General features: G+C 42.3%; 1 protein-coding gene across 1 annotated transcript; it reads left to right on the top strand.

Moving 5' to 3' along the window:
* The first annotated feature begins 843 nt into the window (after positions 1-843).
* PDE6B (phosphodiesterase 6B) lies at positions 844-22555 on the top strand. The gene is made up of 22 exons (XM_058826155.1): positions 844-1407; positions 3320-3472; positions 3807-3896; positions 6042-6182; positions 7197-7271; positions 7362-7426; positions 8393-8459; positions 8605-8652; positions 8835-8984; positions 10016-10159; positions 10727-10792; positions 11353-11499; positions 13029-13136; positions 14171-14280; positions 15343-15430; positions 15974-16074; positions 17509-17616; positions 17935-17998; positions 18769-18843; positions 19726-19809; positions 20104-20260; positions 21382-22555. Exons 1-22 carry the CDS (start codon positions 997-999, stop codon positions 21438-21440), a joined length of 2511 nt encoding a protein of 836 aa, XP_058682138.1. The 5' UTR covers positions 844-996; the 3' UTR covers positions 21441-22555.
* The last annotated feature ends 468 nt before the right edge of the window (positions 22556-23023 follow it).

The following is a 23023-nucleotide window of genomic DNA, read 5'->3' as shown; positions in this document are numbered from 1 at the left end:
ACTTTGCCTCCCAGCATCACACTGACCCAAACCTGCTGTTTGCAGCGTTGTGGCTTCATTGATGTGATACAACTCCTGTTTCTCACACCTTTAATTCTCATAGTGATGAGGGAAATATTTCTACCTTCCCAGTTTGTTTGGGTTTTGTTTGGTGCGTGTTTTTGATTTTGTCTGCAGGGCTTCCCACATTTCCTCAGAGTGCATCAATTCAGCAATTCCAAACAGAAACTCTCCAGATTCCTTCCTATATGGGTACCACTAAGAGGCGTGTTTTCCTGTCGTGGCTCTTACTAGCAAGAAACAAAGACCTTATACCTTGCTGGTTCAGTTCAAACCCTGAACTAAAACATCCAGGATTGCTGGTTCCCTTAGAGAACAGCTCTTATAAGAGCTGCTATAGACCAATGTAGTAGTAGAGAGAGACCTACCATTTTGAGCAGCTTTACCTCATTATTTTTGTTTTGGCCACCGAGTCCTTTGCGAATAATGCACTTCTGCTAGTGCTGGGAGCTGGGAGAGCAGAAATAATAAGATGGTCACCTTGTTAGCCAAGGATTAGGCCCAAGCAGTATATATTTAATTAGACTTTAAAGAGCTTATTTCAATGTTAGGAGATGCACTCCTTCCCTGTTGCTGCTGCCTCAATAGAATTGCTTCAGTTCTGTTTATCAAGAGAAAGGAGAGTGTTTTCAGACACTGTGAGTACTCAGTTTTTGTTTGCAGTTAGATTAAGAAGAGGAAAGTTGACCCAAAGCTCTTGTAGAGGTCATCTAATCTCTTTGGTTGAGAAGATCTGTCCTCCCACAGACTCACCTTCAGCATTATAAAGGAATACATCTTCCTGATGACAAGCCCTTCTTTGCAGAGATACCTCAAACTTGGTTAATCCAGAAGCAGAATCTTCTATTACAAAAATTTAAGAGACTCATGAGAAATTAGAGTGCTGCTTGCACATCTTTGGACTACTACTTACCCACAAGATCCAGGGCATTCACAATGAGCATTAGTGAAGACGATGTGGAGAAGTTTCTTGATGGCAACCCTGCTTTTGCCAAGCAGTATTTTGAGAAGAAACTAAAAGCAGAGTCCTGGGATAACAATGAGAGTGAAATACTGTTTGAATTGATCCAAGACATGCAAGAAAGCATCAACATGGAGAAAGTTGTTTTCAAGACTTTGAGAAGAATCAGGTCCCTTATTCATGCTGACCGCTGCAGTCTCTTCATGTACAGGCAGAGAAATGGCACTCCTGAACTGGCAACAAGGCTTTTCAACATCCAAGAAGGAAGTACTCTGGAGGAATGCCTGGTCTCCCCAGACTGTGAGATTGTCTATCCACTGGACATAGGCATTGTGGGCCATGTTGCTCAGACCAAGAAAACCATGAACATCAAGGATGTCCGTGAGGTACGTTTTCCACTATTATCTGGGTAGAAGAGAGGCTCACTGGGGTTAAGAGGCAGCAGCACATCACAGTGCTTGGTCAAAGCTCGTGTGGTGTAGTAGCTGTGTACTGGAAACTAGCAGCAAGTCTGAAAGTTCCTTCCAATTTCATTTATGGGGTGAGGTGAAACTAAGCACATTGATTACACTAGGTCTTAATGCCTGCAAACAGTGCACTGCTACACTTTGCCTGTCTAACTAAAAAAAAAAAAAATCACGTCTAACCTGGCAGAAGAGAGTGCAGTAGTCAGACCTGCACTGAATGCACATGGAATTTTCCACGCAATTTTATATTCTATGAGTAAATGGCAAAGACATAGATATTCTTTACAGTGAGTTCAAAGAGGTTTTTCCAACACAGAACTTCGAAAATGTTTTCTGTGATAAAGGTTTAGCTAAGGGCATTTAGAGGCGTTATTATCAGAGGGGGGACCCCAGAGTAACCTGTGTATGGATGATATTCATCAGAAGCAGCAAGAGACAATCTTACTTAAAATCTTACAAAATCTTAAAAATCTTACAAAAAAACTCAGCAAAAACTTCAGCTGCAGTATCGGAGCAATTTTAATGTTTTGTGTTTATGCCTTCATGACAGTATTTGCTCCCCATACTTCTGGTTCAATCATCCAGACCTGGGTGGTGGGAATAACAATCTGCTTGTTCTAATCATAGGTATAAAACTAAAATCCATGTGACCCAAATATGGCATTTGGGATTACTCCATCTATTGTTTGCTAGTTACAAAGAGACCATCTGTTTATTCATTCATTTGTTGCTCAGCACTGGCATATCCCAACCCTCCAGCAAAACCTTCCTTGTCTTCCACAGAACATACTGAGATGCTGTTTTAGTTCTGCAGCCTGGGTTTTTGGGGTTTTTTCTGGGGGTATTGTTGGTTTTGGGAGAAACATCAGAATAGGACTTAAATTTTAAAGTTTTTTGGTTTCTGGTGTTTCTCCAAATACACGGGGCGATTTCAGATCTGTAAGCTAAGTGCTGCAATGCAACTCCAGTGGTTTTAGATATTGCCATAGTACAATTTCTTTGAAGAAAACCCAGGGACTAAATGCTTGGTCTACCTCTTTTGGCAGAAAAGGCCAGCAATGGGGAAGCTGTGGGGAGAAGATTCATTAGGGAGTGATCATTCTTTCTAATGCAAACTTCTGAATATGATCATAGTTGTGCTGCTTTTTCTAACCCAAACAGAACGACTTACAGATGGCAATTCATTCACCTGAGCAGGGACAATATCTTTGGTCAGCAAGACCATCCCTGCACTCCCCGTGGCAGGTGATGATAGTATCAATATGACCCCTGTGCAGGTGAAGTGATTGGCCACCTGCTTTCCCTGGACTTTCCTTTCTCTGCTTTTCAAGAGAAACTAAGGGTAGATGCTGCAAGCTGACAACAAGCTTCACGGTAAAAGCAGAAGAAAAATGAGGGTGGGTGAACTTGCCACTGACTGCCTTGGTTTATACCCTGTGGCTATGCGGTGCTGTCTGGCTCTACCTACTCTCCAGTGCGAACAAGAAGTCAGAGGAAAGGATGGAGGAGGTCCCATGAAGAATGCCATTGATCTGAGAATAACCCATGGAGAGCCCCCCTGTTCTAAGAGAGCTTGACATATTAAAGGTTATGATTGGCAAGATCTTCACAGAAAGTTAAACACGCACATGTTGCAGTCAAAAGCCACACCTGCTCTTGATATTAGATTTATCACCTGTGCATGGTTCGATTTTTCTGCTAACCCATTTCTTTTCCTCACTAATTTTTAAACAAAACTTTCTTCAGGCAGCTTACTTGAAGGGGCTGTGCTTGGACTTGGTTTCAAGACAAGTTGTGAAAAATGCTTATTTGTAAATTCTCTATTAAACAGTGTTCCCAGTTCAGCCCATTTGTTGATGAGCTCACTGACTACACTACAAAAAGCATCCTTGCGACACCCATCTTGAATGGCAAAGACTTGGTTGCTGTCATTGTGGCTATAAATAAGCTGAACGGCCCACACTTCACCACCTCTGATGAAACAGTAAGTGGTCAATAGCTGAATTCCTGTCAAAGAGCTGCTACTTTTGTTGTGTAACAGAGATCCCTTTACGCTAGTGATGCCTGCTTTAGTGAAGATCCACTGGTGTGAGTTTCCCTAAAGAGCACTCACACTCTCATAGAAGAGGCTTACAATGAGGATGCTTATCTTAGATCTTTCAGGGAAGATACAGTGGGATAAGCCTCATGTCATGGCAGTGCAAAGCGAAGCATTTATCCTGGGAAATTACCTTGACGCTTTAAAAGCAGTGTTATGAAATACCGTACACATGAAGTTGCTACTGCATTCAGTGGAATCTCACAATTTGCCTTTTCAGCTTTTTCTGAAGTATCTGAATTTTGCATCGTTGAACTTGAAAATTTATCACTTGAGTTATCTTCACAACTGTGAGACTCGAAGAGGCCAGGTAAGAGCGAAAATGCAGATTGGCTATCTCAAAATAAAATCAATACAATCTTCTGATTTAAAGGGTGAATCTGGTCTTCAGAGATTTGTTACTGAAGAGCAGAAAGAAAGATGCCTTCAACTGCTTTCAGCTACTGCTTCTTTCCCAGAGTCCTTCATCATTCCCTCTTTCTTATGCTATTGGCAAAACTGCAGGACCTGATACAATGGCACCAGTTTCAGCAGGATTGACCTCTAGATGTTTTGTTGGCTTGAGGCTGTGAAGCACTCTTGGATCATTTAATCATTTCAGACAGCAGCACCAAGAGATTTTCTGAAACACTTAAGAATGTGATATTTTTCCCCTATCTGCTCATTAAAAAGTGCTATTAAATTTCCTCTTAGAGCCAGTAAAATTGTCATATGCATATTGTATTGGCCTCCATCAGTAGAAAAGAACCTATATTAGGGGTTGAGGATATTCTGGATTGAAAGTCAGGCACCATTCTTTTCCATTAGATGGGTTGTAGTAGGACTCTCAGATTTATTGGGATGGATGTGGATCCCTGCAACCACTTTGTGCAGGAGGCAATAGTTGTCACTCAAGAGGACATGGAATTGCACCTGTGCTTCATGGCAGCCACGCTCTGCTCTCCAGTGGGCCTGCCATGGAGACTAAATGCCTATGTTAGCAAAATGGATGCAGAATGAATGTTTGTTTTGAAGCTTTGGAACAGCACTTATGCTTTCTAATTAATCTATTATGCTTTGCCTAATTTTTTTTTTGTTTATCAAAAACATGGATGATGGTCCAGTGATACAGACACCAGCAATGCTAAATAGTTGACTAAAGTGGAGCCAGCGAAGGTTTATTCCTGGTGGGAGTTTAGCAGCAGAACTAGTCAGGGTAGGAAAGGGGCTAGAGGACAAAGTGGAGACCCATAAGGTGGAGGGCCTAATGGACCTAGTCTGGGACTGAACCCAGGAGTCCTTGTTCATGTATTACTGCTGTCTGAGCAGGTCCCACACAAAGGGAGGAAAGCAAGAACAAGATGCAGGACACACTGCTCTAGGTCTGCCAATGACTCAGTTGTCAAACCTCTGACTAATATAGGTCTTAGGGGCTGTGTGAAAGTTATTACAGTTCATTGTGTTAGAATTTAAAGTACTGAAGTACAGAGTGAGCAAATGACATTCTCAAAAGTGGTCTAGAATTTTAATATTCCAAATCCCAACAGCAAAGACTTGGTGATACTGTGAGTAAAATGGCTTGTGCAAAACCAGGTTAGTCTGCTTGTGCTCAGATACTGTGTTAAAGTCTTATTAGAAAACCATACAGTACATTTTTACCAACTTCTTTACATCATTCCTTGACTTAGACATTTTTCAGCTGTTTCTCTCAGTCCTCACCAGGCTTGTGGCTATCAGTACTCATTGCATGCTGTAAGGTGCCAAAAAGCTAGACTGCTGCTCATTTTCATCTAATGGTTTGTGCAGCTCAGAACTGCTCAAAAACATCTACTAGTGCCCAGTGAAGAGGTGAGGCACACTTTTTCTGGTTGTGGCCATGTAACAGTACTTCTTGTTCAAAGTACAGGTCCAGTCTGCTTCAGGTGGCAACTCTCATGCAGAGAGCATCATTCAGAAGCATGGCTCCTCATATCTCCTGGGCTCAGAAAGCCAGACACACACCTTGGATACAGGCACGCATGCACTAACTAAGCCAACCAAGAGTGTAGATGATTTCCTTACCATTTCAGAGCAGTATTTGGGTAACATCTGCTTTCACAAGTGAAATGGGGAAACGGATCATAGGCTGATGCACATACAAAAACCAGCTGCTCAAACACTTTGAGGAAAGTTTCAAACACCAACCTCTGGAACTTACAATGCGTTTGGAGTTAACTGGTTTTGGATGCAACATTTTACTGATGGGTATGAAATTTAAGTGGGGACAGCTTTTTGCCTGACACTACTACATTTTTTTGTGCTGTATTGGTAGCATTTGATTCCTACATAACACTATGATGGCCTGACTCTTTCTCCCTAGTAATTCCCAGTGTGAACAAGTGGTATAGATTTCCTGCATTTTTCAGGAACTGTAACCAACATTTGGGAAGCCCATCTCTGAGAAAGGCTGTGCTTACATTTTGATTTTACCCTGCAGGTGCTGTTGTGGTCAGCTAATAAGGTTTTTGAGGAGCTGACGGACATTGAGAGGCAGTTCCACAAGGCTTTTTATACAGTGAGAGCATACCTGAACTGTGACCGATACTCGGTCGGCCTCCTGGACATGACAAAGCAGAAGGTGAGTGTTCACATGCGTGCTGTGCATCTTTCTGATTGCTATTACCCACTGAGGGGTGATGCATGCAGGTGAGATTTACTGAGGTGGTAAAAGCGTGAGCTAACTTTGAGCCACTATTCCTGCTTTGGTTAGCATATTTTTACTGTGCAAAGATTAAGGTTAATGAAATCAGAGGAAAGGGGAAGAGCTTATCACTGGAATGGGACTGTCGGAGGCTGGGAAGACAGAGGAGGGGAAGATGAGTCTGACTTTGGCAATCCTGGTCAAAACCTGCAGACAAACCTCACAAAGTCTGTGGGTATCGGAAGCACAGTGAGACACCTGTAGAACCATCAGCAAACAAGCCACCTTCCTCAAGGACTCATTCACGCTCACAATATGAAATTCGGCTTCATGGAAACAAGCTGACAGAATCAAAGTTACCTCTGATTTGTGCTGATGGTTTACACCTTTGGCAAACTTTATGTGAGGGTTACACAGCATCCTTGCCAGTCTTTGCCCTCTTTGTCCCGTGGTCAGGCTGACTGTCTTGTTGACAGAGCTCTTGTAGCATATTGCCTTGTGAAGAGGTGTATTAAAAGATCATTAGTGTAAGCTAAAGACACTTTGATCAACATTACAATGTACCATAAGAAAAGAAAGTAAAACAAGAATTTCACTTCTTCAGTCTGGCAAGTAATAGGTCAGGCAATAATCACACTTTAGAAAATGAAGAACACAAAGACATTGTCATAGCTGTTTGCTCTGGGTACAGCCCGTGCTCACTGTTCACTGAATGAATCAGTGCTCTGTGTATAGGCAGTATATGGTAATAAGCAGCCATATAAATGCACCTGACACTTCCAGATTTGGATATTTGGGTATCATTCTGCTGCCTAGTATTGCATTAGTTTTATTATTTCATGCCTTGTTTACACAACACCAAAACCAGCAAGGTAGAGCAATGGTTACTTTGAGGCTTGAGATGGAATTAACTTTTCTACTCTAAAAATGTTTTTTTAATTTTAAAACCAGGAATTTTTTGACCTGTGGCCAGTCCTGTTGGGAGAAGTACCTCCCTACTCAGGACCTCGAACCCCGGATGGCAGGGTATGTGAAAACAAGATCTCTTTAACTCTCTCCTCTCTGGATGGATTGCTTCACCACTCATTTTAACACCACTCTTTTTTTTACTTGTAGGAAATAGTCTTTTACAAGGTCATTGATTATATATTACATGGAAAAGAAGACATTAAAGTCATCCCGTAAGTGCCAAGTCCCTGAATGCTAGGTACTGACACAGGGTGTAGCTAAAAACAAGGTTCCCCACGTTTTAAAGACACCCATGTGGAGAAATGTAAAGGACTGATAGAGGATCGAGAGTCAGAATGTAAGTTGGTAATTCAACTCTCATTTCTGCAGGATAAACATTTCCTCAAGGGCAATGGGATCCTAACTTGGAAGTCAGGCTCCAAAATTCACTTCAACCAGTGAATCTTTCTAGATGCAGAAGTGAGCTGCCGTGATTGCCTGCAGTTTTCTGCTCTCCTTGCCAGGCAGAGGCATCACTCTCCTCTATGCCTTCCCTGTGTCAGTGGCTGAGCCTCATCCAGGATGCCCTTGTGATGAGGTTTCCTTGCTTCTCTCCAATCCTTCTATCACCCCATCTTAAGGCTACCTCTGGCCTGTTCTCCCCTCCTGACACACTGGGACTCCCTCTTTCTAAGAAATGCCCTCTCTTCTTGCCACTGAATTTTTCAGAGGAGTCTTGGGCAGCTTAGGCAAATCGGGCATAAGTGAGGTTTCCCCCAGTTCTGGTAACACTGCTTTACATTAGTCATGTGCTGCAAGAAAGGCCCTCATTTGTTGGGTACAGCAGTGTTCAAAGTTCAGGCTGGCAGACATCCTCAGCCAGGAATCTCCTTTTATCTTTCTTTGTGTTGAAGGTCTGAAACATGGCCTTCACTCCCAGGAGTGACTCTTTACAAAGTCACTACAAACTGATATTTTATCAGGTATTTTGTTTTAAATCCTTGAAAGGAAAGTATTTACTTATGTGGAAAATTTTTGCTTGTGCATATGGATCCTTTGAAAGTAACAGGACCATTTATGGACTGGGGGTTCCAGGTCTAAACCTGGATTATACAATCAGCTGAACACACTTCATCTCCATGATCTTTTTTCAGTAAACATATACCTTTAATTTCCTTTATCCATCTTTCTTTTGTTAGAAATCCTACCCCAGATCACTGGGCACTAGTTACTGGACTGCCAGCCTATGTAGCTGAAAGTGGATTTGTAAGTACTTAACCTAGGATTCCTCGAGTCTGTCTAAGATGAAAAATACTTGTGCTGCCTTCTCAGCAATTCAGTCCTTTGTTTTGGCAGTTAAACTTCTCATTGCCCATATTGTAATACTTTTTTCTTCTGTATGATCCCCTAGATTTGCAACATTATGAATGCTGCTGCAGATGAGATGTTTAACTTTCAGGTATTGTGAAAATTTCCAATTCTATCTAGGATTCAACTTTATTTCTTTGCAATGTAATGTAAAGTCAATATTAGGCATATAAATACTTCTTTTGCCTATAGTCTGAGTGTAACACTGGAGTGCTTATGTATTTAGAAAACATATTAAGTACATGATGTCTTTCTCCTTGCTGTTGCTTCAAGGAAGGTCCTCTAGATGAATCAGGATGGACTATCAAAAATGTTCTCTCCATGCCAATAGTGAATAAAAGGGAAGAAATTGTTGGTGTTGTCACATTTTATAACAGAAAAGATGGGAAACCATTTGATGAGCAGGATGAAACCCTCATGGAGGTATAGTTTCTTGCTGGAAGAAATTCATATAGTTGAAGGGGTCACTATTGTTCCGTGTACACTTGCAAAGCATCCTGAGTGCTTTGCATTTAAGTGGGTATCTTCGTTGATTAAAGGGTGTTATACATCAGAGGTGTTATAGAGACTGAAAATTTTTGGATTTTGAAAGCAACTGTTTGAAATACTGGGGGAGTTAGGTATGGGAAACCCGGCTATGTTTTTGTGATGCTTTTTCAGCGTTCTTGGGTTGTACACCTAGCCATGAGCAGCTACTGTGTGCCAACGCTACCATTCTGACCTGTGTCCACATACCTGACAGCTGGCTCTCACTAGCTGGGCAAGTCCCTTGAAAAATTACACAGAAATTGTCTGTGTAGCTAGAATAAAAATGGAGGCCAGCTATTATATCTATCAGCAGTGGCTGTGATTTAAGACCTTGCTCCTTGGAAATGCTCCTATACTAGTTTCCATGAAATATAAGTATTCAGCTCTTGTCACCTGTTGTCAATCAGGACATTTCCTGAAATAGACTTTTCTTATCAAACAAAAATGTCACAGGGAAAAAAATCTGTTTGAATTGGCCACTGGAGAGCAAACAAGTTGAAAGCAAGCACAGGATGTGAGTAAATACATGTGAAAGGTGATGAGACCACCTTGCTCTCCTTTAATGTGAGAGCTCCTGACCTGTTGTCACCATTGTGACAGAAGGTCACATTGTGGCCTTTCCACAGGCATGAAGACACCTGCAGCAACACAGAAATAGTCTTCTGTACCCTGAACTGGATAGAGGGTCCTTCAGCCTCCACAGCGTGGGTGGTCTCAAGGCCTGGGCAGATTCAACAGGAGGGGAGCTGCTTTGCTGAGGAGCAAGTCACAGTTGGGAGCAAAGATGTGGTTGCTCATTGCTAGAATTTTGGCCAAAGTTGAGTTTGTCTTTCTTTAAAAATATATCGTCCAGTGTCATATATCTGTGTCTTTGAGGAACACATGTTATGGCTATCTCACTGTTTCCTTCCCTTCCCCCTAACAAGTCCTTGACACAGTTCCTGGGTTGGTCTGTACTCAACACGGACACATATGATAAGATGAACAAGTTGGAGAACCGTAAGGACATTGCCCAGGACATGGTGCTCTACCACGTGAAATGTGACAAGGATGAAATCCAGGAAATTCTGGTAATGCCTCACAACGTGAAGCTCACACCCAGGTGTACTGGCCTGGCCCATGACTTATGGCACAGACACAGGTCTTCCACTTCACAGAGATGCTTCCAGCCACCATGACATGGTGGCAGCACCTGAGCCCTAGTAACTGCACAGGGGCAGAATGAGTCTTTCTTTTGGTTCTATGGTCTGCCCTCCACTGTGGCACACTGCACCACTAAGCTCTCTCTAACTTCCTCAGCAAAGCCAGCCTTGGAGGTGCTACTCAGGGCAAGGCTGTAGGAGTGGAACAGAAATTGATTTATTGCTCAAAATCCCCTTAGTGCTGAGGAGGTGAAGTTAGAGGACCCAGTGATGACATTGGCTCTAGGGGGACATCTGCAAGTGAGGGAAACAAAACAAAATCAAAGAGAGGGAGAACACTACCAGGAGAAATGTGTTGGAAGATAAGAAATTGAAGTAAGGTGCAGGAAAGAAGCACAATTTGCATATGACAGCTGCCCTAGATTGCCCCAAAGCTGCCCGTGCAAAGTCCAGTGGGGTTCAGTTTTCTCCTTAACACGCCCCTGTTTTTTACAGCCGACACGGGAAAAACTGGGGAAGGAGCCAAGTGAGTGTGACGAAGAGGAGCTGACAAGCATTCTGGTAAGAGCAATGTACTGCTGGAAAGAACAGCCCTGGCAAGCAAATATCGTCTGCATAGATGTAGGGAAGAGTTCCCAGTGTTGGCATGCTGTTACCTGGTGAAGGGTGAAGGCAAAGCATACCCTGCCCTCCTTTGCTGCATGATTTTGAGATTATCATTAGTGTGTGTCAGCAAGTGCCTTCTGCAGCTCCTGGGGAGTCCCTCCTCTCTGCCTCTTTATCTTAAGGGGTTCAAAGTCCATCTGGAAACACGTCAGCCACATTGGCTTGTCATGCATTTTATTTTTCAGAGTAACTAACGAGGGCTGTAACTCTTACCCCATTTTGAATCTTCAAATTATAACAAATCAAATGTTTAACAGGAAACAAACAATATTTCCTGCACAAAACTGCCCTCCCTCTTCCTCCACTAATGGGCTTATTATGAAAAGCTTCATTTCAGTCTATTTATGTGCTATATTCTAAAAGAAAAGCAGCATCAGACTGATAAAGTTTTTATTTAGCAAAGCTTAGGAATGATATAAGCAGCACAGCAATAAACCAGCCTACCTCTCTTACAGAAAGAAGAACTCCCGGGGCCCACTAAGTTTGAAATCTATGAGTTCAGGTTCTCTGATTTTGACTGCACTGAGCTAGAGCTGGTGAAGTGTGGCATTCAGATGTACTACGAGCTTGGCGTGGTGAAAAAGTTCCAGATCCCACAGGAGGTATGAGCTGGCAAAAGCTAGGATCTCCTGCCTTGGATGTACAGCAGACTGGCCCATGCTGCGGCTGGCACTGAGGTCCCTGTGCGCGCCCAGCCCAGCTCGCAGAACAGCCACAGGACTGGGTTCACGGGGGCTTGCAGGGAGGGGGTCGCGGGTCCTGGGCCCCCTCACCCTGCTGAAGACAGGGAACAGTCTCTCCTGTGGGACTGGAGCATAAAGTTAGCCTCTTCTGCTCTCTTCCGCTCCTCGCTGCCTGCCACAGGTGTGGGCTTGCTGTGAGGTCTCTGTGGGTGAGCGGTGGACTCTGGAAAAGGCTGTTTGCACATTCTGTATCCAATGCCACTCACAGCCGCCGTGCTAAAACAGTTCCCAGGAGCGACAGGCGGACTGCCTGTGTGCCTTTTCCTTGGCTAGAGTAGGTACCCTGCCGCTTCAGCCACGATATGCTGACAGCCACTCTGGCAAGCCCTTTTGTTTTTCATCTCCATGCAAACATGGACGTGCCTTCATTTGGCGCAGTTGGCACCAACCTGTCGACAGGAAAGGTGTGACCCCACGGGAACAAGGACCCCATAAGCCCTGACTTGCGAACTCACGACTTCTGCAGTTCAAAACCCGACAGGAATTGTGAACCTGGCATTTCAGCAGCTCTGCTGCTCCCGAAGGGATTTCTCTGCGCATCATGTGAGGTCGATTTCCATCTAGTGGGATCTGGGGGTAACTGCAGGAAGAATTTTCTCACCCTGGAAAGGCAGGATGGCAATCGGGAGAGAAGTGAAGGGGCTTCTTACCTCTGTGCTTCTTACACGCAGAATGTCAGTGTCAAAAATATTCAAAATATCTACTCCGGAACAGCTAAGCCCTGGAAGATGTGTGAAGAGCAGTGATCCTTATAGTTGAGATTTTAAGAAATGAATTTGCTCTTTAATGAGAAAACCTGCATAGTTGCAAGAGGGAGTACACTTGGAGAAGTAGACTGCAGAGGAAAACAAAATAATTTTCTGTTTAATGCCCTATATTGTAATACTTTAGGTGATGTAAATATCATTCATCTCTACAGCTGTGGATCCATATCTCTTGAAGAGAGTGATCAGTATTAATCAATCACAAGACAAAGGGAAAAATCTTATAAGTGACAACCTAGAGAAACAGAAAAATGCAATAAATTCACAACCAGTGAGATTAAATAGTTTTTCCTTTAGGCAGTACTGATTCTTGTTTATTCCAGAGGCATCTCTGGTATTTTATTTTTCTTACCAAAAAAAAAAAAAAAAAAAAAAAAAAGAAAAAAGAGGGAGAAAAAACAGCTAAATTTTAGTGTCCACTTTTGCTCTCCACTAGGCTTTACTCTATCAACATTGATAGACTCTATCAATATCTGATGATATTACAACTTCTGATCCCTTCCTGGGCCCAGCTCTGTAGAGCTGGTTTGAAGCTCATCCACGATTTCTGTACATGACCCTTATTGGAAGATGAGCAGGCAGCAGCTTCATCACCCACACTAACATCCTCTTCCCCACTGGCAGGTTCTGGTAAGGTTTGTGTACTCTGTCAGCAAAGGCTACCGGAAGATAACTTACCACAACTGGCGGCACGGTTTCAATGTTGCACAGACCATGTTCACGCTCCTGACGGTAAGGTCACACCACCCTGGTGAATTCCACAGCACACCTTTTTTACAGCAGGTCTTCTGTCACACCTGAGAAACACGCAGGGCTCCCTTCCAACCATGGTGTAGGAAAAAAGGTTTGTCACTCCTCTACCAGCACAGGTCCTGCTAAGCAAGGTCTCCATTTGCCTGAAGTGACAGTGACTGCATTACATGTGAAGAAAGCTTTGGTCAATACTGGCCAATGAATGGAGAGCTCTAATTCTCATAGATACAGATGTGTATGGTGTATGTGAATAGATTTCAGATTAGATCCTTCTGCAGAGTAGAGGAGAGAGGCTACAGGACTTCCACTCTTCAAGTAGATTCTGACAGTAAGAGCCAGACTGAAGTCAGCTGGCTGACTGGGATGGGATGGAAGCAAACTCTTGCTTTCAAGTTCCATCCAGAACAGACACAGGTGGAGGTCTAATTGCTGGTGTGAGCATGGCATGTGTAATTTCTCACAGGTCCTCAGGGCAACAGGTGCCTCAGCTAGGATGGCAGGTGTCAGACTGCTGCTCCACATGAGGGATTGACCAGCCAGGAGCCAATTAAGATGGTTCCACACAGCTGTCACAAATCTGTCCACACACCTGGCAGCAGACTTATGCCTACCACCCCTGGACAATCCTTCAGGTGATTCAGCTTGACAACCACATTACCCAGAAAGGTGCAGAGCCTTTTCATGGAGTACTTTACATCCATTGACTGGGAGGGGTGCTTATGACAGCCTGGGTGAATCCTAGGGCCAAGGCTTCTATAGCAGTGGGCAGTCAACCCTGCACATGTGCATCAAACACATAAACACTACAGATGTGCCTGCCTGGGTCTGAAATATTTTATTACCAGCTGATTCCCTGTTTTAACCTAAGTCAACTGTGTACTGTGTTTCAGTTCACAAATATTTTCAGTTCTTCTGGACTGTCCCAGGGCATCCCCAGCACAGAGCAGTCACCATTCAGTACCTTTTCCTGTCAGAAATGGTAACGTATGGAATATAAATTCTCTTCCCTCCAGACTGGCAAACTAAAGCGTTACTACACTGACCTTGAAGCCCTTGCAATGGTAACTGCTGCTCTGTGCCATGATATCGACCACAGGGGAACCAACAACCTCTACCAAATGAAGTAAGCATTTTCTCACCACTTCAAACTATTTTCTGTTGCTTCTGCTTGGAGTGGAATCAGGCTGGAATCACACCAAACTCTAGTACAGCTCTGTTTAATACACAAGGGTGTCAACCTTTTTTTACAAGTTAGCACGCTTTTCAGCTTGCTGCAGTGTTTGAGCTTATGCTTTGGCCAGTGGGGAAAATTTGCAGTACTCTCTGGGCCTTTCTTTACCTCCTAGAAAACCTCCCTTGGTTAAAGCAGAACTCTACGTCACCATTACAGTGTAGAACAGGTGCAGAGCAGGCACTCAGTATCCTGAGCATTACAGGAGACTTAGGATGCCAACAGAAGCATTCTGGACATAAGGTGACAATTTTTTTCTGTATCTATGGAGAAAGCACTATGCTCGGCATTGCCCTCACTACCTACAGAAACAAAACATCTACTGAGCAACAAAAAATGTTGCTCTCGGTAGTCATTAGCTACAGATAAACAATTGCATAATTTCATTACCTAGTCAAGGCTCTGTTGCTCACTTAAAGTAGTCAAACCACAGCTCTTCTGCAATGCTTGCTGGCTATATTGCCTTATATTTCCTGAAGCTTTGGAAAAATGTTAAATGAAGCTGTTTTGTGTTTTTGACACCTTTTCAGCAAGGTGTCCAACAATTGCAGGTGTCCTTGCTGTTCAGGAGGTGTCCAGGGATTGTAGGTGTCCTTGCTTTTCAAAGGTGTCCAAGGATCGCAGGTTTTTCTGTTCCTATTATCAGATATCAACATGTAGTTATTCAGGAATTAAACAAATTTACTAAGCTGAGTAATTATATTCCAGTCATAAACATATTTGGAGTGAAGTCTGTAATTGGAAGACTGTTTTACACAGTGTCCAAAGAGTTATAAGCGATGTCATTAGAGTTTTCTATCAGACTGAAGTCATTACCCATTAAAAAGTTCTACTCATAAGCCTTTTAAAAAGAATTAACTTATGTGTATGACAGAAATTAAATACAAAATTAGACACCTCTTTTCATTTCTAAGTGCTGCACTAATATCTTCAATTTTTCCTTTATACAAACAGATCTCAAAATCCTTTGGCTAAACTTCATGGATCCTCTATTTTAGAGAGACATCACTTGGAATTCGGAAAATTCTTGCTCTCTGAGGAGGTTGGTAATGAGCTGTAGTGTAAGGGCATGAATAATTTCCTTTTAGGGAAGTTTTTCAGTACAACAGAATTGTCAGCACAAGGCTTTTCTCTGGCTTGGATGCCAAGAAACTGCAGCTGCCTCATTTCCAAAGGGCTCTATGCTCACCCAGGACCAAAGCACATCGACTTCCTAAATGCATGTCTTGGTTTCTTCACAAGCCTCATGATTATCCCCATATGAATATGTTAAATGCAGGGCTGTTCTCCTGTGCCCCCTCTGACAGGTCCAAGGCTGACACATTCCCACAGCCAACTCTTAATTTCAGGCAAATTTGCGGTGGAGTCAGGGGACAGGGTTCGTGTAGACACTGTGTAACAAACAACCTTCCCCGTTCATTAAACGAGAAATGGCACAGCACTCAGTGAACCGGCCCTCGCCCCTCCCACCCAAGAGGAGCAACATGAGCCATGGAAAGAAAAGTGAACATATCTGGGAAAGGGAGGTGGCCCAGAGGTCATAACAACATAGAGCTTGGATTTTTCAATGCCCTTTTCTTTTCAGTCACTGAATATATGTCAGAACCTCAACCGCAGACAGCATGAGCATGTGATTCACCTGATGGAAATTGCCATTATAGCAACAGACCTGGCACTCTACTTCAAGTAAGTTGGTCATGTACACCATGTGTGAAAGGCAGAAAGCAGCTGGCACTGTACAAAGGCCAAATGTGATGCTTTGCTCTGGAAGCTCCCCACCCATGCATCAGCTCTCATCACAGATGCTCTAGGAGGCTGCCTTTAATACTGACCTCAGACTTGGTGAGAGAACTCAAATCATTCAAAAGTATTTTGAACTTCTACTCAATTAAATCATATATATGACTTTTTAACCCTCTATTGCCAACAACGCAGGGCTATGTGTTTCCCCTATGGGAAGAAATGTCAGGATTTTTTTGTTTGTTTGTTTTTACCTAGCATTTCAGCTCTGAAAATACCCATAAATGGTAAATGGACTTGCCAGGACTATACTAACTTCTCTGTGAGAGCGGAATGAGACAAGAAACAAGTAGTTCATTGTAGGTGAATGTCCAGCTCATAGTCTATTTTACACCCAAGGGCCAAAAAAATCAAAGTCTCAGAGCAGTGCCTGCTAATTTTCTGGGACACAAGGCTGAAACTCAATGACATACAACTTCCTAATTAGCAAGAAGCTTTCAAAATGTGTTTCAAAACACTGTGTCAAGCCCAGAGACTGCTTTGCACTGCAGTATAATTACAAATAGTTTAAACAGTCAAATAAAAAGGAATTTGAGGGAGGTTGGAGTCCCCAGAACACTTACTCTGGAGATACAATACCTATATGGCACTTTCTATCTATATACCACCGCTTCCTCACCAGTTGGGAATAAACTGGTCCTTGCCCTCCTTCGTCCATGAACCACAAGCAAAGACTTGGCTAAGCTAAGACACAGGATTATTGATGATAGAACACATGCACAAGTCACTTTGTGATATGGCCTAACTCTTTTCTCTGCTAATATGGAAACCTCAGATTTCTCCAGCTCTCCAGCCCCTCCAGACAAGGGTGTATTGTGTATAAATCATTCATCAGAATTCCCTGTATATATTTAGATTATTTAATCAAGGTTAACAATGCCAGACTAAATATATAAAGCCAGGTAGCTTTAAAAATACTCCAGCTAGCTCTAGGTTTCTGCAGTTTGCTTAACATTTAAAGAAAAAGACTTCTTGTAGTGCCAACAAAGGTGGAAGCATTTCTCACAGACAAAACTTGCAGTATCTTTTACCTTCAAGGACCTGCTCATATCTCACCACTATACTAATTCCTAAGGCATTTGTAATAATTAAGGGAGTAGATGATGGTGCTTGGTTTTGTGTCAGGACAGCAACTGCTGGAAACACTTCTGGCAGAGTTACCAATACCAGAAGCAGCCACCTGTTTTGGCATGTTTGTTTCCTTGTTTCACGTATTTTTCTTTTTTCTTTTTTTAAATTTTTTTTTAACCTTCCACCCTGCCCCTCCCCCCCTCCTCCCCACCTCCCCCACCCCTCCAAAAAAAAAAAAAAAAAAAAAAGAAAGAGAACAATGTTTCAAAAGATCGTTGATGAGTCTAAGACATACGACAGCGTGACTGCCTGGACTGAGTATCTGTCTCTCGAGACAACAAAGAAGGAGGTTGTCATGTGAGTAATTGGCTCTGGGGAAAGGCTGGTGATGTGGACACCTGGTGAGAGCTCCAGGATATGCTTTGTTCAGCCCAGTAAAGCAGCAACCATCTTAATGTCTTAGTACCAGAAGCAAGTAGTTCCCCATAATAATTCCATTTTAATCAAGAGAGCAGCCTATGATGAGTGTCCCAGTCAGAACCAAGGCTGTTACTGCAACACATCTATCAATTCAGAAGGGGCCAGGGGGTACCTTATACAGTACTGGGGTATGAGGGTCCTGAGCCTGAAAAAATAGGGAATAAATTATCTTATTTCCTTCTTTCTTGTTTTTAGGGCCATGATGATGACTGCCTGTGACTTGTCAGCTATCACAAAGCCTTGGGAAGTCCAGAGTAAGGTCAGGTGCTTGACATCCTTGTGGATTTCTATAGCTTATACTTCAAAGCAATGCAATTTCTAAGCTGCCTAGAAGCTAAATCAAAGTCTCCTACCAAAATTACCAAAAGGAATAGCTGTGGTTTTAATGTATTAACCAATCTTTCAAATTGTGGTTTTGTGTTCTGTACAAAATTCATGTTTACAAAAAAAACCAAAAAACAACAGAAACAAAACCAAACCTCCCAGCTACACAGATTTTTTGGGTCACAGTGAGATTTTTTTACATGTTACATATGCACTGGCTTTATTTTAGCAATACCTACCTGCAGTTTGCTCTGTTGTTTGATTTCCTTTAGGAGTCCATTCCTGAACTGTACTTGAGCAATTGCTAAATAATAAACACTAAAATTTAAAGGAGGGTAAAAGAAATAAAACCTACCTTCCTGTTCAGCATGAAAAAAGATCAACAGAAAAAAAAAATAAATTTTTTTTTTTTTGCCTACTGGCAAGCAGCAGGCAAATCCTCGAGGGGAATGCATTGGAAATGTTTCTCATTAGATGATCAGTGACCCGATGAGATCCAGTGCAATGTGACTTTTGAGCTGTCACTAGACAGGTGCAAGCCTATTGCCACAGCTGCTCTTCCTGGCAGAAAGAGTGAGGCTATGACTGGACAAGAAGAAACAGAAGGATAAGAAGTGAATTTGCTTCAGAATGGAGACATGAAGTGCATCTAGTTATGAGGCTGAAGTTGATGCTAATTTTTTTTTTCCCTCTGTGTCAATGTAGGTAGCTCTACTGGTAGCAGCTGAGTTCTGGGAGCAAGGAGATTTGGAAATAAGCGTCCTTCAGCAACAGCCCATTGTAAGTTCCATGCAAGAACCGGCGGTTCTGCTCTGAGAAGTCTCAGCAGAGACTTAATACAAGCAGTGCTGCTCTGAGTGCTCTTTGTCTGCCTGAAATCACAGTGCTGGCCAAAATCCTTTAGAAAAGTGTATTCTGAGATAGTGAAGAATATCCCTGACAGTGAAAAGTGCCTCTTGTTCTAGATGGGTACAGTGGCTGTGAACCATCAAGTGATGATTCCCTCTGGAGATTTTGTGCAGGTCCCTTACGGAAAAATGAAAAAATAGCTAGATAAGTCACAAAAGAAAGGAGAGGTTCTAGCAAATAAAAAAACCTGCAAACAGAGATTTCATAGAGTCAAGGAATTATTAGTAAATGGAAGGGCATTTCTAACATTTTTTTCACTACATGAATTTGACATTTAAAGAGCCAGGAGTCATTCCTTAAAGTGGCCTCCACCTGTGTGCTTTGGGGATTTTTAAAGTAGGCTTTCATGCACTCCCTCTACCTACAGTGGCATCACAAATTATATAGTAATTAACAAGATCTTGTAAGAATATAATTTCTTGTTCAGGCATGTTTTAGACAATGTAAAACCTCTTCAACACTTTACCACATGAACCTTTTCTGTTATCTGTTTGAGAGGCACAGGGGAAAAACCTGTTCTCCTCCCCATCCACAGACACTTCAAATGCTGCCTAAAATTTCTGCTAAAATAGCAGTGGAAATGTGCCCGCTTCACTCCTCTGCAGCTAAGGAAGAGGACTGTGAGGGAGAGTCTTTAGGACAGCAAACAGAACTGCCAGACTGACACAACAAGACAATTTTGGGGAGAAAACAGAGGTGTGTTTTTCAATTAAATGTTCTCATAAATCATGGTGAATTTGTGTCCTCCCACAGCCCATGATGGACCGAAGGAAAGCTGCTGAGCTTCCAAAGCTTCAAGTGGGTTTCATTGACTTTGTGTGCACATTTGTCTATAAGGTAAGTAAAGTGCACCCTTACACACCCCACCCTTATCAACAGGGGTTCAAATCCCAGTTCACTGTGTCCTGGTGCAGCAGTACCATTCCTGGGAAGAAGAACAGGTAGACAAGTGAAAATCTGCCCTTTTCAGGAACATTGAAACATGGTGCCTCTTTCTGCCATTGGTGCTTTCTTCAAAGCATCAGCTTTCTTCAAAGCATCATCTTTGTGAGATGTCAGGCTTTTTCCCGGGGTATGATGGACAAGCGTTCCCTCTGCACTGCATTGTACTGAGAGGTGTGTTTTGATTAGGAATTCTCCCGTTTCCATGAGGAAATACAGCCTATGCTTGATGGGCTGCTGAACAACAGAAATGAGTGGAAGACCCGTGCTGATGAGTATGATGCAAAAATTAAAGCTCTAGAGGAAGAAAAGAAAAAAGAGGAAGAGAGAATGGCTGCAAAGAGAGGTCAGAAAAAGTAATTAGCTTTTCATTCCTTACTCAAAAACATGCTTATGAATACTCTCACAGATTACAGTGAGCTTTGCTGACACAGCAGAGTAAGATGGCCAGAAAAAATTTCATACATTTGGCTCCACTAGCAAGGCTGAAAACACCTTGCCTTCAAAACTGACACTGTGACAGGCTGTCAAAAAGGCCACCAGTTTACAAACCCAAGCACTATTATCTGAGAAACCGGTGAGAATACATTCAGCATGAATTTCCATGCAGCTGGAGACAGCACAATGTCATGTCCCTGGGAAAGAGTAGGTAAACATCCGTTTTGCTGATCTGCTGTCCCACAGGTCATGAAGCAGAAGCCAAGAAAAGTTAAAACTAAGCCCTAAAGTCCTAGGAGAATATTTAAAAAATAATGGTTCATCCCATTTCTAGCCCAGATTAGGTATTACCTAGGAGCAAGCAGTAGTGGCAGTACCCAGTAGCAATTTATTTTGGTTGAACGTGGTTTTCTTCTTCTGTGGGCCCAGCCTATATAGTACTGAAAACCATCAGCAGTAGTGGGCACTGGTTGTAAGTCTTTCAGATAGCCTGAGGATTTCTTTGACTCTCAAAAAGGCAGAAGCATGAGGTTCTCCAGGCCTCTCCCAAATGTCTGATCAAATATCTGCCACAACTGGGTGCCTTCACTCCACAGAGATTGTATCTGAGCAATTTTGTTCCAAACCGGACCAAAATTTCAACAGCCAATGGTGTAGACATTGCTCAAATGACACAGTTTAGAAACTATTAGACTGTCTAGATGTTTTATCTCAGTTTAATTCACAGTAGTTAACTTAAAATATCAAAAGTAAGTATTTTAACTGTGATTTAGAAGATCTCTGAAGAATTGTTTCCTGAAAAAGTAATTGATATTCAAGCAAGGAAAATTTCCACTAACTCTACAATATTCTTTCCAAACAGCCTTACATGTACAATTATTTTGCACAGCAGACAGCTGTAGATAGGGTGTTATAGGTATGACCTATGCTGATCATTGAATAACATAAAAGTTTTTAAAAACTCCTGCAATGACTAAAAAGGAAATTTATGACTGTGCCTCTAATTCTGTGTTTCTTTTTATATGGCAGGTGAAATAACCTGTAATGGAGGAACAGCTCCAGCTTCCAAAACCTGTAGCATACTTTAGACCTATTCCCACTGCAATATATGCCACCCAAAATAAGAATGCCCACAATTTAAAAAAAACAAACAAAAACAAACAAAAACAAAAAACCAAACCAAAACCAAAACCAAAACAACAAACAAACAAACAAAAATGGTATACAAATACATTCCTGACTGGACTATTCTGATAATTTATTAGGCTTGTCATCAACCAGGGAAGGACTAGATCTTGTCTGCCTTAATTGTATCTCTTCCTGATGGTAGGAAGCTAATTCCGGCCTGTCTCCTGTTCCTCTATTTAATGCACCTGATGTCAGATGGCATGTGACAAGTCAGAACAACATTTGACCCAATAAATCAGGTTGCAAGATTATGGAAAAGCATTTTTCCTGCACTGAAACACTTCTTATCCCAAAGCTGGTGGGGATAGTCCTGCTCCATGCAACCTCATGAGACTGACAGAGAATGCAATCATAGCCTGCACAGTGGGAAAAATGAAGAAGAGATAAAGTTACCATATCTAAGTCTGTATCTGCCAGGATATCAGAAGGAAACCTGAGGGTAAGGATAAAGCATGAAAACTGACCACAGTAAACTTCTGAACTGCTCTAAAATGTTATGATTCCATGTAAATCCAAGAAACACTCTGACAAATAATAGATCTGCATTCACTTCAAGAATCTGGATAGGTTGCTATCCCAAAGCATGGAGCCATTCATGCAACACACAGTAGCTGCCTTCTCTGGGAGCAGGATCCACTCTGTGTGCTAATTGAAGATTCATTCCTTCATGTGTCATGTTAAGATGATAGTGTTATCATTACCCATTACAGTTCCTCTTACAATTAACCAAGTAACCTGAGTAGTGACATCTCATAAAATTGTTCTGTTTTGCCTCATAATGCCAGTTAACACAATTGATGAGAACCAGCTGTCCTTCCTTTCCTCCTCGTGCTCTGAGATGTCTGGTTTTTAGATTATACTCCAGACTTGTGACTCTTATTTCAGATGAAAGTTACTTTTCATGTTTATTCATGCAAAAATAGAACACTCAATTACTCAATTTTGCAGTAGTAGAGACACCCTCATGTCCTGCTTTCCTCCCCTCCCCCCCTTTCTTTCTAAAAATTGTTTGGAGATCTGTTTTGTTGGGGATTTTCTTCTTCTATTACTCCTGCTACCTTCAGGGTTTTACCCTTCAGTGTATTGTTTTGCATTAAAAATACTACAAGTAAAAAGAAAATTAGAGCTGTGGTGGTACTGGTGATCATTTACCTGTTTTGGTGTAGTAAGCAAGATGTCATCCTCAATCACTATGCAGCAATTCTGTGAGAGGCAATTTGTCTTTCAGGAAAATACAGGAACTTGTCCACTTGCATGAAAGTTAATGCACAGCAGGTAGAGACTCCATGTGGTACATTTGGTTTCAACATGAATCTCAAAATGTTAAGGGTTGGAAGGGACCTTCAGGATCATCCAGTCCCAACATCCCCCTGCCATGGGCAGAGATACCTGTCACTAGATCAACTTCCTCAAAACCTTCTCCAGCCTGGATTTGAACAGAGCCAGGGTTGGGACACCCACAGCTCCCTGGGCAACCTGTTCC

Source organism: Poecile atricapillus, chromosome Z (assembly GCF_030490865.1).
Source record: "Poecile atricapillus isolate bPoeAtr1 chromosome Z, bPoeAtr1.hap1, whole genome shotgun sequence".
NCBI classification, from domain to species: domain Eukaryota; kingdom Metazoa; phylum Chordata; class Aves; order Passeriformes; family Paridae; genus Poecile; species Poecile atricapillus.
The sequence above is the reverse complement of the archived record's forward strand: the minus strand, read 5'-3'. Positions and strand labels throughout refer to the sequence as shown.